This window comes from Sander lucioperca, chromosome 16 (assembly GCF_008315115.2).
Source record: "Sander lucioperca isolate FBNREF2018 chromosome 16, SLUC_FBN_1.2, whole genome shotgun sequence".
NCBI lineage: Eukaryota > Metazoa > Chordata > Actinopteri > Perciformes > Percidae > Sander > Sander lucioperca.
The window spans coordinates 4,723,799-4,737,456 of NC_050188.1; the positions used below are offsets into that span (position 1 = coordinate 4,723,799).

A 13,658-nucleotide genomic window follows, 5' to 3' on the forward strand; every position below is an offset into this window, starting at 1 on the left:
GTTGAAAGCACTTATTGTAGTTTGCTTTGGATACAAGCTTATATCAAATGTTTGTTCAGTTATCACCTCAATAAATACAGTGAATGGTACAGTATACTGCACCATTACCCCAACCTTATTTATTCAAGAAGATAATCTGACACATCTTTTTATCCCTAACTTTTATCCTAATTGTCCCAATCATAACTTGTGCATTCTACACTAGTTGGCTATCTATAGTGTAAACACATACTGTAATTGTATAGTGTGTCTTCCAGTCATTAACACACGCAAATAATCCCTCAGAAGTAGCATCTTCCTAGCAAACCCAGGAGATCTACATACACGTGCAAAAACACAAAGATTGGTATCTTAACCGTCTTAACCGTGGAAAAAATGCAGCCCTTCAGGTTCTTCTACTCTTACCTACTACTAACCTTCCTTTAAATGCTAAGAGAACAGAATCAGAACCCTGTATAAAACCTGAGTTCCTGTAGATCATCTAGCTCCTGGATCATTCTATACTCTGTATCTCCAGGATGTGGTCCAGTTTTTAACCTTTTGTTGTTTAGTTTTTCCCAGTAATGACTCCAGTTTCCGTCACTGTCTGCTCCATAACCAAACACACTGACCTAGGAAAACAAAAGTAACCAATGTCAGGAACTGAGGACGTAGTACCAGTCATTAAACAAGTCATTCATTATTTGCATCCACTTGTTAATTATTAGTGTTACAGCAACACTGGTGGCATTCACAAGTAGAACTCTAACTTAAAAATGAACTTACCTCGTCACACATATGAAGGGCAAGAATCAAAGCCAGAAAGCCGGTGGAGGGGTACTTGCCCTTCTTTTCCAGCCACATGTCATGAACATACCTCATAAAAGCTGGATTAAGGACCATCACCTGTTGTGAATCAGAATTAGGCTTTAAACCTATTTTTATGAACCATGACCTTTGCAGCCAAAAACATTTATTGTTAAATGCATTCAAAATAATACTCACCAAATCATTGTTAGCTTTGATTTTTGATTTAAAACCCCAACGTGGTCTGTTGAAACAAACATGAAATGTCACACTTAATATCATCCGACATCCATCGGCCAGCGAAGGCCCTCTTGAAAGTGATGGAAGTATTATTATTTTTATTATACCGAATGAATCGCCTTTTTGAGGGCCTAAACACACTCAAAAACTCACCAAAAGTTGCGGTCGCATCAGGCCTGGTGCAAATTTATGTATTTCAAGGGTTTTGTTAATAATCAGCCTACCTGAGCATTGTTTCTGACCATGTCCATCCCTTTTTGACCACCATGTACCAATCCTCTGATGGCTACTTCCAGCAGGATAATGCACGGATAATCACATGGCTCGAATCATATTAAATTGGTTTCTTGAACATGGCAATGAGTTCACTGTAATAAAATGGCCCCCACAGTCACCAGATCTCAACCCAATAGAACATCTTTGGGATGTGGTGGAATGGGAGCTTCGTTCCCTGGATGTGCATCCCACAAATCTCCATCAACTGCAAAATGCTATCCTATCAATATGGGCCAACATTTCTAAAGAATGCTTCCAGCATCTTGTTGAATCAATGCCACGAAGAATTCAGGCAGTTCTGAAGGCGAAAGGGGGTCAAACACGGTAGAAGTAGGGTGTTCCTGATAATCCTTTAGGTGAGCGTATATTATATCTCATTCAGTCTGCCAGCATTACCTGAGGGTGTGTGACGCTACGCAGAAAAGAGAGAGAGAGAGAGCGGAAGAAAAGGTGGAATTTTCTGAAAATGAAGCGAGAACATTTTTTTATACATTTTAGTCTCGTCTTTCCTTTGACAACGATATTGCATGTTGATATCGTCACACGTTTAATCACGGTGGTATCGTCTCGTCTTGTCATTGGATAAAAGTTGTTAACGGACACGTATCGCCATAGTTTTTTTACAAAATAAACACTGCAAGGGACAAAGGATAACATAGTCCATAAAACTCAGACTCACCGTCCGTTGAATCCTGTGGTGAGGGCCTTTGTGAGCCATTCAAAATCAACTGTCTTAAATGGAGCCAGCACAAGATGAGTGGTGTTATCTAAATCCATAGAACTCTCTGGATACATGACACGATGAGTTGTTCTGGTCCCAACATCTGCTTCATAGCCTTTGATTCGACCAGTATTCACTCTAAATAGAGAGCAGAGGGATATTAGATTAGATTCAACTTTATTGTCATTGTGCAGAGTACAAAGACAACGAAATGCAGTTTGCGTCTAACCAGAAGTGCAAAAAAAGCAGAAAAGTCCATGTGATATGGAAAGTATAGACAGGTGGTGCATAGGCAGGACAAGAAATATATTGCAGTGTTATAAGAGCAGAATAAATATGGCTATGTAATATGAACAATGTACGAACAACATGTACAGATATGTGCAGTGTAGTAGCAGTGACATTATAATAGTAGTAAGAATAATATAGATATATGCAGTTATTAGCAGAATATATAATAAGAAAAACAGTAAATACGGATATTCTGTCTGAACCATATAGACAGATGTACAGTATAGTACAGTTATGTACAGTGTGGCAACATTATAAGAGTATGAAGAAAAAGTGTATGTGCAGGATGAATAGTATGAAGAGCAGTATAATCTGGCTATGTTTAGGTGTAATTACAGTACGTACATTTGTAAAAAAATAAATAGAACAGTATGGGTGGAATAGGGTAGTACAAATTGTCTGTGTGTGTGTGTGTGTCCCTTACGCAAGCATCGCTTGCCCTGGATGGTCTCGATGGAGAGGGGTGAGGAACCGGTGATGTGTTGTGCTGTTTTCACCACCCTCTGCAGTGCTTTCCGGTCACAGGCAGAGCAGGTGCCATACCAAACTGTGACACAGTTGGTGAGGATGCTCTCGATGGTGCAGCCGTAGAAGTTCACCAGGCTCTGAGGAGACAGATGGACCTTCTTGAGTCTCCTCAGAAAGAAGAGATGCTGTTAAGCCTTCTTGATCAGGGTAGAGGTGTTGAGGGTCCAAGAGAGGTCCTCAGAGATGTGGACACCCAGAAACTTGAAGCTGGTGACACGCTCCACCTCAGTCCTGTTGATGAGAATGGGGGTGTGTGTGCTAGCTTTAGACTTCCTGAAGTCCACAATGAGCTCTTTGGTCTTGTTGGTGTTGAGAGCCAGGTTGTTGTCAGTGGACCACGATGATAGGTGCTGGACCTCCTCCTTGTAGGCCGTCTCATTGTTGTTGCTGATGAGACCAAAAACCGTAGTGTCGTCTGCAAACTTGACAATGGTGTTAGAGCCATGTACAGATGTGCAGTCGTAGGTGAAGAGGGAGTAAAGGAGAGGGCTCAGCACACAACCCTGTGGTACGCCGGTGTTCAGGGTGATGGTTGAGGAGGTGTGATTATCTAACCTAACAGACTGAGGTCTGTTGGTTAGGACGTCCAGAATCCAGTTACAGAGGGAGGTATTGATGCCCGGTTCACTGAGTTTGGTGATCAGTTTGGAGGGGATGATGGTGTTGAATGCTGAACTGAAGTCAATGAACAGCATTCTCACGTAGGTGTTGATATTGTCAAGGTGGGACAGGGCAGAGTGAAGTGCCGTAGAGATGGCATCCTTTGTGCTCCTGTTCTGACGGTAGGCAAATTGGAAGCGGTCCAGTGAGGGTGGTAAGCAGGTCTTGAGATGGACCAGGACCAGCCTCTCGAAGCACTTCATAATGATGGGGGTGAGTGCAACTGGACGGAAGTCATTAAGGCTTGTTGCAGTGGAGTGTTTTGGCACCAGCATGATGGAGGTGGTTTTAAGTTTTTTTTTATTTAATTCACATGTCACTGTGCTTGGCAGAAATACATCGAGGGACTGCTTGAATTTTCACTTTTAGTTTCTGACATTGAAGAAACAACTTTGATGTTTTTTTTCCACTGACTCAACTCATTGTGACAAAGACAATATTAGAAGAAAACAGCTTTCTTTAGCCTGAGGACTTACCGTATGATGACATCGTGGAAATCTATGAGCGGTCCATAATGTGATCTCCTCAAATTCACAGAATTCCCCACCACAGCACAAGTCCTGCAGCGGTCAGGGCTGGATTCTAGAAGATCTGGACTGGGTGGGACCGTCAGAAACAGCCTGTCCACTGTTTGTCTGAAGGTACTGAAGTTGCCCTTTTCACTCTGTAAGCGCTGTCAGGCACACCAAACAAATGGATTGACTATATAAACACAATGGCAGGGGTTGTCACCACAGTGATGATGACTGTTGATTATATTCTATTCCCTGATCTGAAGTGCAGGTTGAGAGACTGTTTTCTTGCAAGTTTACAACTTACCTTCCACCAGTTGAAAACGTCCTCTGAGAGATTGTAGTTTGCTGACAAAAATGGTTCAACAGATTTGTTGAAACGCTTCATAAACCACAGATCATCTTCAGATAAACATCGCTCACAAGCACAGGGGCTTTTGTCCTGAGGCAGGGAGCATGGCCTATATCCTCTCCATGACACACAGATAGCAGTCACACACAGCAGGACAATGAGCGCCTTCTCTTTTAGTTTCATCTTGGCTGTGTGACGCTTCTGATTTGGAAACAACAGCTCCAATCTATAGACAAAATATGTGGCGAAATATACACAAGAGAGACTACAATCATAAATGAGGAAAAACTTGTCATATTTTTTATTTAAAGTAGTTAATAATGATACGTCTTTATTGTTTTCCCTTGATTCCTGTAGTCATATTTCCATTTATTTATTAGGCAAAATATAAATAAAATCGTTGAAAAACATGTTTGGTTAAATTAATAATAATAGTCACAATAATAAGTTAAAATTGATTGTTTTATTTTTGTCCTACCTGATGAGAGTAAATCCGCTTCTACTCCAGTTATATTGAGAAAATATCTGACGTCTGACTCTAAGAGTATCGGAGGATGATGATCAACTAGCTGAATGCCATATGTACAGTATGCTTTGTATCCGTGCCAGGATAGAGTCTAAGATAATTGGAACACTGTGGTGAAGGGGTGTGGTTTGTACACATTTGTCCAAATCCATCCAAACATTAATTTTAACAAATAAATAATATATTTTCTGTGAAAACTTTCAGATTTTCAGGCTTCTGCCATTTTATTAACATAGGCTGCCCCCCCCAGCCTATGTTAATAAAATGGCAGAAGGTGGGGGACCTGAATCCCGAAAAGTGGGTTGAGGACTGGAGACCGGCCACAGGTCAGCTGGTCTGTTGCCCAGCGTCAGAGCAACTTGGGGGAACAAGGGGCTTCAGCTATGGCACAGCTAAGTCCGAGTGGAGCTGCAACTCAACAGAAACATGGGGCTGTTGCAGCTCAATGGGAACAAGCAAAAATGTACCCATTGTATTTTTAGGAAGATGTGTAACAATGTCAGATTGGGAAATCTTATTTCTCAAGAACTATTGACGTCATGAAAGGAGCACATTTCTTTGTCAACGTGTCCTGTGAAGTAATGCTGCCATATTGTGCTGTTTGCACTCCACAATCTACTGATCGCTATTTCCAACACTGATGTTTGGACATGCTGGTGCCTGAAGATGAGTTTGTTATACCAGTCTGTGGACTGCTGATCTGTAGAGCTGTAATGTTTAGGCTACACCAGACATGGTATGTTGCAGCTGAATGCTGCTGGGGTGTGTTACCTTTCTTTTACGGCAGCATGTGGATGTGGCATGTCAGGGGAATTCTAGGTGAAACTAAGCTATATTAAAATATTTCTGTAATGTTCTTCTCATTGTATTTGCAAATTGTTAAAACAGGGGTGTACTCCTGTACCCTGACTCCACTGCACACATCAGTGGAGTCATCATGTCTTGTCTTCCACTTACTACAGCCAGACGTAAAAGAGCAAAATATTATCATGATAGGCCAAAATGTATACTCTTTCATCCGTCAGTCAATGGGATTCTCATCAGCATTTTAACATTATTATTTTTTTCCTCACTCATCATTTATCATTTTTACAACTCATAAAAAATACACTTATGTCTCCAAATAGATACAGCCATTATTATTTGTGTGTATGTGCGTGTGTATACGTGTGTGTGTGTGTGTCTCCACTGGCTGCGAACTGTGCTCAACACTGCAAACATCTTTGTCACATCATCTGTGCACCTTTCTATTAAGACAATACATTGAGGACCACTGAACTGAGGACATTTGTATATTTATTGCTAAGTTTGTTTGTGTGTTGCCTAATTCAAACTTTTTATCTTTGTGATCTGACTTGTTTCTGCCATCTAACTCGTGTTCCTGTGGAGGTTGAAAGCACTTATTGTAGTTTGCTTTGGATACAAGCTTATATCAAATGTTTGTTCAGTTATCACCTCAGTAAATACAGTGAATGGTACAGTATACTGCACCATTACCCCAACCTTATTTATTCAATGTAAACAACAAGACATTTTGACACAGCATTTTATCCCTAACTTTTATTCTACTTGTCCCAATCATAACTTGTGCATTCTACACTAGTTGGCTATCTATAGTGTAAACACACACTGTAATTGTATAGTTTGTCTTCCAGTCATTAACACATGCAAATAATCCTTCAGAAGTAGCATCTGTCTAGCAAACCCAGGAGATCTACATACACGTCCAAAAACACAAAGATTGGTATCTTAACCGTCTTAACTGTGGAAAAATGCAGCCCTTCAGGTTCTTCTACTGTTACCTACTACTAACCTTCCTTTAAATGCTGAGAGAACAGAATCAGAACCCTGTATAAAACCTGAGTTCCTGTAGATCATCTAGCTCCTGGATCATTCTATACTCTGTATCTCCAGGATGTGGTCCAGTTTTTAACCTTTTGTTGTTTAGTTTTTCCCAGTAATGACTCCAGTTTCCGTCACTGTCTGCTCCATAACCAAACACACTGACCTAGGAAAACAAAAGTAACCAATGTCAGGAACTGAGGACATAGTACCAGTCATTAAACAAGTCATTCATTATTTGCATCCACTTGTTAATTATTAGTGTTACAGCAACACTGGTGACATTCACAAGTAGAACTCTAACTTAAAAATGAACTTACCTCGTCACACATATGAAGGGCAAGAATCAAAGCCAGAAAGCCGGTGGAGGGGTACTTGCCCTTCTTTTCCAGCCACAGGTCATGAACATACCTCATAAAAGCTGGATTAAGGACCATCACCTGTTGTGAATCAGAATTAGACTTTAAACCTATTTTTATGAACCATGACCTTTGCAGCCAAAAACATTTATTGTTAAATGCATTCAAAATAATACTCACCAAATCATTGTTAGCTTTGATTTTTGATTTAAAACCCCAACGTGGTCTGTTGAAACAAACATGAAATGTCACACTTAATATCATCCGACATCCATCGGCCAGCGAAGGCCCTCTTGAAAGTGATGGGAGTATTATTATTTTTATTATACCGAATGAATCGCCTTTTTGAGGGCCTAAACACAGTCAAAAACTCACCAAAAGTTGCAGTCGCATCAGGCCTGGTGCAAATTTATGTATTTCAAGGGGTTTGTTAATAATCGCTCAAAAATGGCTCGCTAGCGCCCCCCCCCCAGTCTATATCCACGACGCTCCACTTCCGGTGCTGCAGCAAATTCCGCCGGATGCATGTCTTTTCTCCAATGTCTGTTTCCTTCTGCTTTCTTTGTGTTGTAATTTTAAACTCCGGTGGATTTATGAGGACTATGGTTAACTGCTCCTCAGATCTCTGCAGGGTAAATCCAGACAGCTAGCTAGACTATCTGTCCAATCTGAGTTTTCTGTTGCACGACTAAAACAACTTTTGAACGTACACGTTCCACCAAAACAAGTTCAGAGGTCAGAGGAGAATGGGCCGACTGATTCCAGCTGATAGAAGATCAACTTTGACTCAAATAACCACTCATTACAACTGAGGTATGCAGCAAAGCATTTGTGAAGCCACAACGCGCACAACCTTGAGGCGGATGGGCTACACCAGCAGAAGACCCCACCGGGTACCACTCATCTCCACTAAAAATAGGAGAATGAGGCTACAATTTGCACAAGCTCACCAAAATTGGAGAGTAGAAAACTGTACAAATTTTGCCTGGTCTGAGGAGTCTCAATTTTTGTTGAGACATTCAGATGGTAGAGTCAGAATTTGGCATAAACAGAATGAGGTGGTGGTGGTGTAATGGTGTGGGGATCCGTCATGCCTTGTTACCACTGGGCAGGCTGGTGGTGGTGGTGTACTGGTGTGGGGATCCGTCATGCCTTGTTACCACTGGGCAGGCTGGTGGTGGTGGTGTAATGGTGTGGGGATCCGTCATGCCTTGTTACCACTGGGCATGCTGCTGGTGGTGGTGTAATGGTGTGGAGGATGTTTTCTTGGCACACTTTAGGCCCCTTAGTACCAACTGGGCATCATTTAAATGCCACAGCCTACCTGAGCATTGTTTCTGACCATGTCCATCCCTTTTTGACCACCATGTACCCATCCTCTGATGGCTACTTCCAGCAGGATAATGCACCATGTCACATGGTTTGAATCATTTTAAATTGGTTTCTTGAACATGGCAATGAGTTCACTGTAATAAAATGGCCCCCACAGTCACCAGATCTCAACCCAATAGAACATCTTTGGGATGTGGTGGAATGGGAGCTTCGTTCCCTGGATGTGCATCCCACAAATCTCCATCAACTGCAAAATGCTATCCTATCAATATGGGCCAACATTTCTAAATAATGCTTCCAGCATCTTGTTGAATCAATGCCACGAAGAATTCAGGCAGTTCTGAAGGCGAAAGGGGGTCAAACACGGTAGAAGTAGGGTGTTCCTGATAATCCTTTAGGTGAGTGTATATTATATCTCATTCAGTCTGCCAGCATTACCTGAGGGTGTGTGACGCTACGCAGAAAAGAGAGAGAGAGGGAGCGGAAGAAAAGGTGGAATTTTCTGAAAATGAAGCGAGAACATTTTTTTATATATTTTAGTCTCGTCTTTCCTTTGACAACGATATTGCATGTTGATATCGTCACACGTTTAATCACGGTGGTATCGTCTCGTCTTGTCATTGGATAAAAGTTGTTAACGGACACGTATCGCCATAGTTTTTTTACAAAATAAACACTGCAAGGGACAAAGGATCACATAGTCCATAAAACTCAGACTCACCGTCCTTTGAATCCTGTGGTGAGGGCCTTTGTGAGCCATTCAAAATCAACTATCTTAAATGGAGCCAGCACAAGATGAGTGGTGTTATCTAAATCCATAGAACTCTCTGGATACATGACACGATGAGTTGTTCTGGTCCCAACATCTGCTTCATAGCCTTCGATTCGACCAGTATTCACTCTAAATAGAGAGCAGAGGGATATTAGATTAGATTCAACTTTATTGTCATTGTGCAGAGTACAAAGACAACGAAATGCAGTTTGTGTCTAACCAGAAGTGCAAAAAAAGCAGAAAAGTCCATGTGATATGGAAAGTATAGACAGGTGGTGCATAGGCAGGACAAGAAATATATTGCAGTGTTATAAGAGCAGAATAAATATGGCTATGTAATCAGAATCAGAATCAGAATCAGAATCAGAAAAAGCTTTAATGCCAAGTACGTTTACACACACGAGGAATTTGTCCTGGTGCTGTAGGTGCATGTCACATTAAAGCAACACGCACAGACACACCGAGTCGCCATAAATGCGGCGCCAAAACAACTCTCCCTTAACTCTCGCAGGGAGAATACAGCATCACATGAGGAGAGGAGAGGGAAAAAAAGCAACTCACAGACTATCCTCATAAAGATAAGAACAGTGTGGGAACAGGAAAAAAACCTCAGCACATAGGCACACAAACAGTACATTTGCACTGCTGAACATAACATAACATAACATAACATAACATAACATAACATAAATGTACAGTTGCACATTTGCTGCGAAGGCGTTGGACTGGGGAGAGGGTAGGTTGGGGGAGTTTGGCCTGCTGAGAAACGCACAGCCCGGCAGTCCCACTAGTGGCCCAGTCCGCAGAATGTTATAGCGAAAACACAGCACGTTGCCATGGTGACACCCTTGAACAGTCCAGAACCGATACGACAATCAGCAGGCAGTGGGGGAGACGGGGGAGGAACCAAGAGCATCTCGCTTGCAGAGCCCCAACAGGGTGACTGTTTGTTCCAAGAGACGGCCTTGGCAAGGCCGTTCAGGATAAGGGAGCCGAAAGATTAAATTTGTTTTGTCTACGCGAATGGCTGCTCTAATTTAAACATTCATTCTATTGTCCAACTACACACTGTTCAACTGGTCAATTTTTCTTTCCAAATCCATGACCTTCCTCATGATGGTATCCAAGCCGCGGGTCATTACCATGTTGGTTTCCATCACGCGATTAATAGTTCCAGTTTGCAAACTGATCGCTTTTCCGACAGCTTCAGTCAGGCCAGGCAGCTTCCTTGGGCTTTGGACAGCTACCAAAGTCTTTCCAATTCTTCGATAAACCAGAGCGAAGCATCCTCCAATCAGCAACATTCCAGTTATCAGGGTTCCAAATAGGTAGATATCCTCAACGTCCTCCACGGAAAGAGCAGAGAGACACACGACACGCCATTTCTCCCAGCCGTCCATCGTATACCCCGCAGCAAACGTTCCGTCAGGACATGCTGGCTCACCCGAACCAGTGCTCCTCCTCGAGAATACAGTGTCAATTGCGTTGAGAGACCAGTTAATCAATTCCATGATTTTTAGGTATTTGTAGAGCCTTGCAGGGAGAGTCTCTAAAAAGTTAACAGCAGACAACACAAGACAAGATAGCAAGCAGGGTAGGCCTGGGAGGGAGAGGGAGAAAAAGCGACCGCCTTCGCTGAGAGCTGGAAAGAGAGCCAATGAGAGAACAATGTACGAACAACATGTACAGATATGTGCAGTGTAGTAGCAGTGACATTATAATAGTAGTAAGAATAATATAGATATATACAGTTATTAGCAGAATATATAATAAGAAAAACAGTAAATACGGATATTCTGTCTGAACCATATAGACAGATGTACAGTATAGTACAGTTATGTACAGTGTGGTAACATTATAAGAGTATGAAGAAAAAGTGTATGTGCAGGATGAATAGTATGAAGAGCAGTATAATCTGGCTATGTTTAGGTGTAATTACAGTACGTACATTTGTAAAAAAATAAATAGAACAGTATGGGTGGAATAGGGTAGTACAAATTGTCCGTGTGTGTGTGTGTGTGTGTGTGTGTGTGTCCCTTACGCAAGCATCGCTTGCCCTGGATGGTCTCGATGGAGAGGGGTGAGGAACCGGTGATGTGTTGTGCTGTTTTCACCACCCTCTGCAGTGCTTTCCGGTCACAGGCAGAGCAGGTGCCATACCAAACTGTGACACAGTTGGTGAGGATGCTCTCGATGGTGCAGCCGTAGAAGTTCACCAGGCTCTGAGGAGACAGATGGACCTTCTTGAGTCTCCTCAGAAAGAAGAGATGCTGTTAAGCCTTCTTGATCAGGGTAGAGGTGTTGAGGGTCCAAGAGAGGTCCTCAGAGATGTGGACACCCAGAAACTTGAAGCTGGTGACACGCTCCACCTCAGTCCTGTTGATGAGAATGGGGGTGTGTGTGCTAGCTTTAGACTTCCTGAAGTCCACAATGAGCTCTTTGGTCTTGTTGGTGTTGAGAGCCAGGTTGTTGTCAGTGGACCACGATGATAGGTGCTGGACCTCCTCCTTGTAGGCCGTCTCATTGTTGTTGCTGATGAGACCAATCACCGTAGTGTCGTCTGCAAACTTGACAATGGTGTTAGAGCCATGTACAGATGTGCAGTCGTAGGTGAAGAGGGAGTAAAGGAGAGGGCTCAGCACACAACCCTGTGGTACGCCGGTGTTCAGGGTGATGGTTGAGGAGGTGTGATTATCTAACCTAACAGACTGAGGTCTGTTGGTTAGGACGTCCAGAATCCAGTTACAGAGGGAGGTATTGATGCCCGGTTCACTGAGTTTGGTGATCAGTTTGGAGGGGATGATGGTGTTGAATGCTGAACTGAAGTCAATGAACAGCATTCTCACATAGGTGTTGATATTGTCAAGGTGGGACAGGGCAGAGTGAAGTGCCGTAGAGATGGCATCCTTTGTGCTCCTGTTCTGACGGTAGGTAAATTGGAAGCGGTCCAGTGAGGGTGGTAAGCAGGTCTTGAGATGGACCAGGACCAGCCTCTCGAAGCACTTCATAATGATGGGAGTGAGTGCAACTGGACGGAAGTCATTAAGGCTTGTTGCAGTGGAGTGTTTTGGCACCAGCATGATGGAGGTGGTTTTAAGGTTTTTTTTTATTTAATTCACATGTCACTGTGCTTGGCAGAAATACATCGAGGGACTGCTTGAATTTTCACTTTTAGTTTCTGACATTGAAGAAACAACTTTGATGTTTTTTTTCCACTGACTCAACTCATTGTGACAAAGACAATATTAGAAGAAAACAGCTTTCTTTAGCCTGAGGACTTACCGTATGATGACATCGTGGAAATCTATGAGCGGTCCATAATGTGATCTCCTCAAATTCACAGAATTCCCCACCACAGCACAAGTCCTGCAGCGGTCAGGGCTGGATTCTAGAAGATCTGGACTGGGTGGGACCGTCAGAAACAGCCTGTCCACTGTTTGTCTGAAGGTACTGAAGTTGCCCTTTTCACTCTGTAAGCGCTGTCAGGCACACCAAACAAATGGATTGACTATATAAACACAATGGCAGGGGTTGTCACCACAGTGATGATGACTGTTGATTATATTTTATTCCCTGATCTGAAGTGCAGGTTGAGAGACTGTTTTCTTGCAAGTTTACAACTTACCTTCCACCAGTTGAAAACGTCCTCTGAGAGATTGTAGTTTGCTGACAAAAATGGTTCAACAGATTTGTTGAAACGCTTCATAAACCACAGATCATCTTCAGATAAACATCGCTCACAAGCACAGGGGCTTTTGTCCTGAGGCAGGGAGCATGGCCTATATCCTCTCCATGACACACAGATAGCAGTCACACACAGCAGGACAATGAGCGCCTTCTCTTTTAGTTTCATCTTGGCTGTGTGACGCTTCTGATTTGGAAACAACAGCTCCAATCTATAGACAAAATATGTGGCGAAATATACACAAGAGAGACTACAATCATAAATGAGGAAAAACTTGTCATATTTTTTATTTAAAGTAGTTAATAATGATACGTCTTTATTGTTTTCCCTTGATTCCTGTAGTCATATTTCCATTTATTTATTAGGCAAAATATAAATAAAATCGTTGAAAAACATGTTTGGTTAAATTAATAATAATAGTCACAATAATAAGTTAAAATTGATTGTTTTATTTTTGTCCTACCTGATGAGAGTAAATCCGCTTCTACTCCAGTTATATTGAGAAAATATCTGACGTCTGACTCTAAGAGTATCGGAGGATGATGATCAACTAGCTGAATGCCATATGTACAGTATGCTTTGTATCCGTGCCAGGATAGAGTCTAAGATAATTGGAACACTGTGGTGAAGGGGTGTGGTTTGTACACATTTGTCCAAATCCATCCAAACATTAATTTTAACAAATAAATAATATATTTTCTGTGAAAACTTTCAGATTTTCAGGCTTCTGCCATTTTATTAACATAGGCTGCCCCCCCCAGCCTATGTTAATAAAA

At 42.2% G+C, this 13,658-nt stretch overlaps 2 protein-coding genes across 2 annotated transcripts; both read right to left on the reverse strand.

Moving 5' to 3' along the window:
• Positions 1 to 443: 443 nt before the first annotated feature.
• Positions 444 to 4,928, reverse strand: LOC116041247 (CMP-N-acetylneuraminate-beta-galactosamide-alpha-2,3-sialyltransferase 1-like). Its single transcript, XM_031287135.2, has 7 exons — positions 4,845 to 4,928; positions 4,322 to 4,592; positions 3,979 to 4,175; positions 1,982 to 2,161; positions 985 to 1,030; positions 766 to 885; positions 444 to 611 (listed from the first exon to the last, which is right to left on the reverse strand). The coding sequence occupies exons 2-7, from the start codon at positions 4,547 to 4,549 to the stop codon at positions 444 to 446; spliced, it is 939 nt and encodes a 312-aa protein (XP_031142995.1). The 5' UTR covers positions 4,550 to 4,592; positions 4,845 to 4,928.
• Positions 4,929 to 6,385: 1,457 nt separating this feature from the next.
• On the reverse strand, positions 6,386 to 13,429 carry LOC116041248 (CMP-N-acetylneuraminate-beta-galactosamide-alpha-2,3-sialyltransferase 1-like). Its single transcript, XM_031287136.2, has 7 exons — positions 13,346 to 13,429; positions 12,823 to 13,093; positions 12,480 to 12,676; positions 9,147 to 9,326; positions 7,274 to 7,319; positions 7,055 to 7,174; positions 6,386 to 6,900 (listed from the first exon to the last, which is right to left on the reverse strand). The coding sequence occupies exons 2-7, from the start codon at positions 13,048 to 13,050 to the stop codon at positions 6,733 to 6,735; spliced, it is 939 nt and encodes a 312-aa protein (XP_031142996.1). The 5' UTR covers positions 13,051 to 13,093; positions 13,346 to 13,429; the 3' UTR covers positions 6,386 to 6,732.
• Positions 13,430 to 13,658: the final 229 nt, after the last annotated feature.

Coding starts and splice junctions, on each gene's coding strand:
- LOC116041248 (XM_031287136.2), bottom strand. CDS start 13,050: ATGAAACTAAAAGAGAAGGCGCTCATTGTCCTGCTGTGTGTGACTGCT. Junction 9,327..12,479: donor TTCCACGATGTCATCATACG/GTAAGTCCTCAG, acceptor CTCTCTATTTAG/AGTGAATACTGGTCGAATCG. Junction 7,175..7,273: donor TCAAAGCTAACAATGATTTG/GTGAGTATTATT, acceptor GATTCACAACAG/GTGATGGTCCTTAATCCAGC.
- LOC116041247 (XM_031287135.2), bottom strand. CDS start 4,549: ATGAAACTAAAAGAGAAGGCGCTCATTGTCCTGCTGTGTGTGACTGCT. Junction 886..984: donor TCAAAGCTAACAATGATTTG/GTGAGTATTATT, acceptor GATTCACAACAG/GTGATGGTCCTTAATCCAGC. Junction 612..765: donor CCCTTCATATGTGTGACGAG/GTAAGTTCATTT, acceptor TTGTTTTCCTAG/GTCAGTGTGTTTGGTTATGG.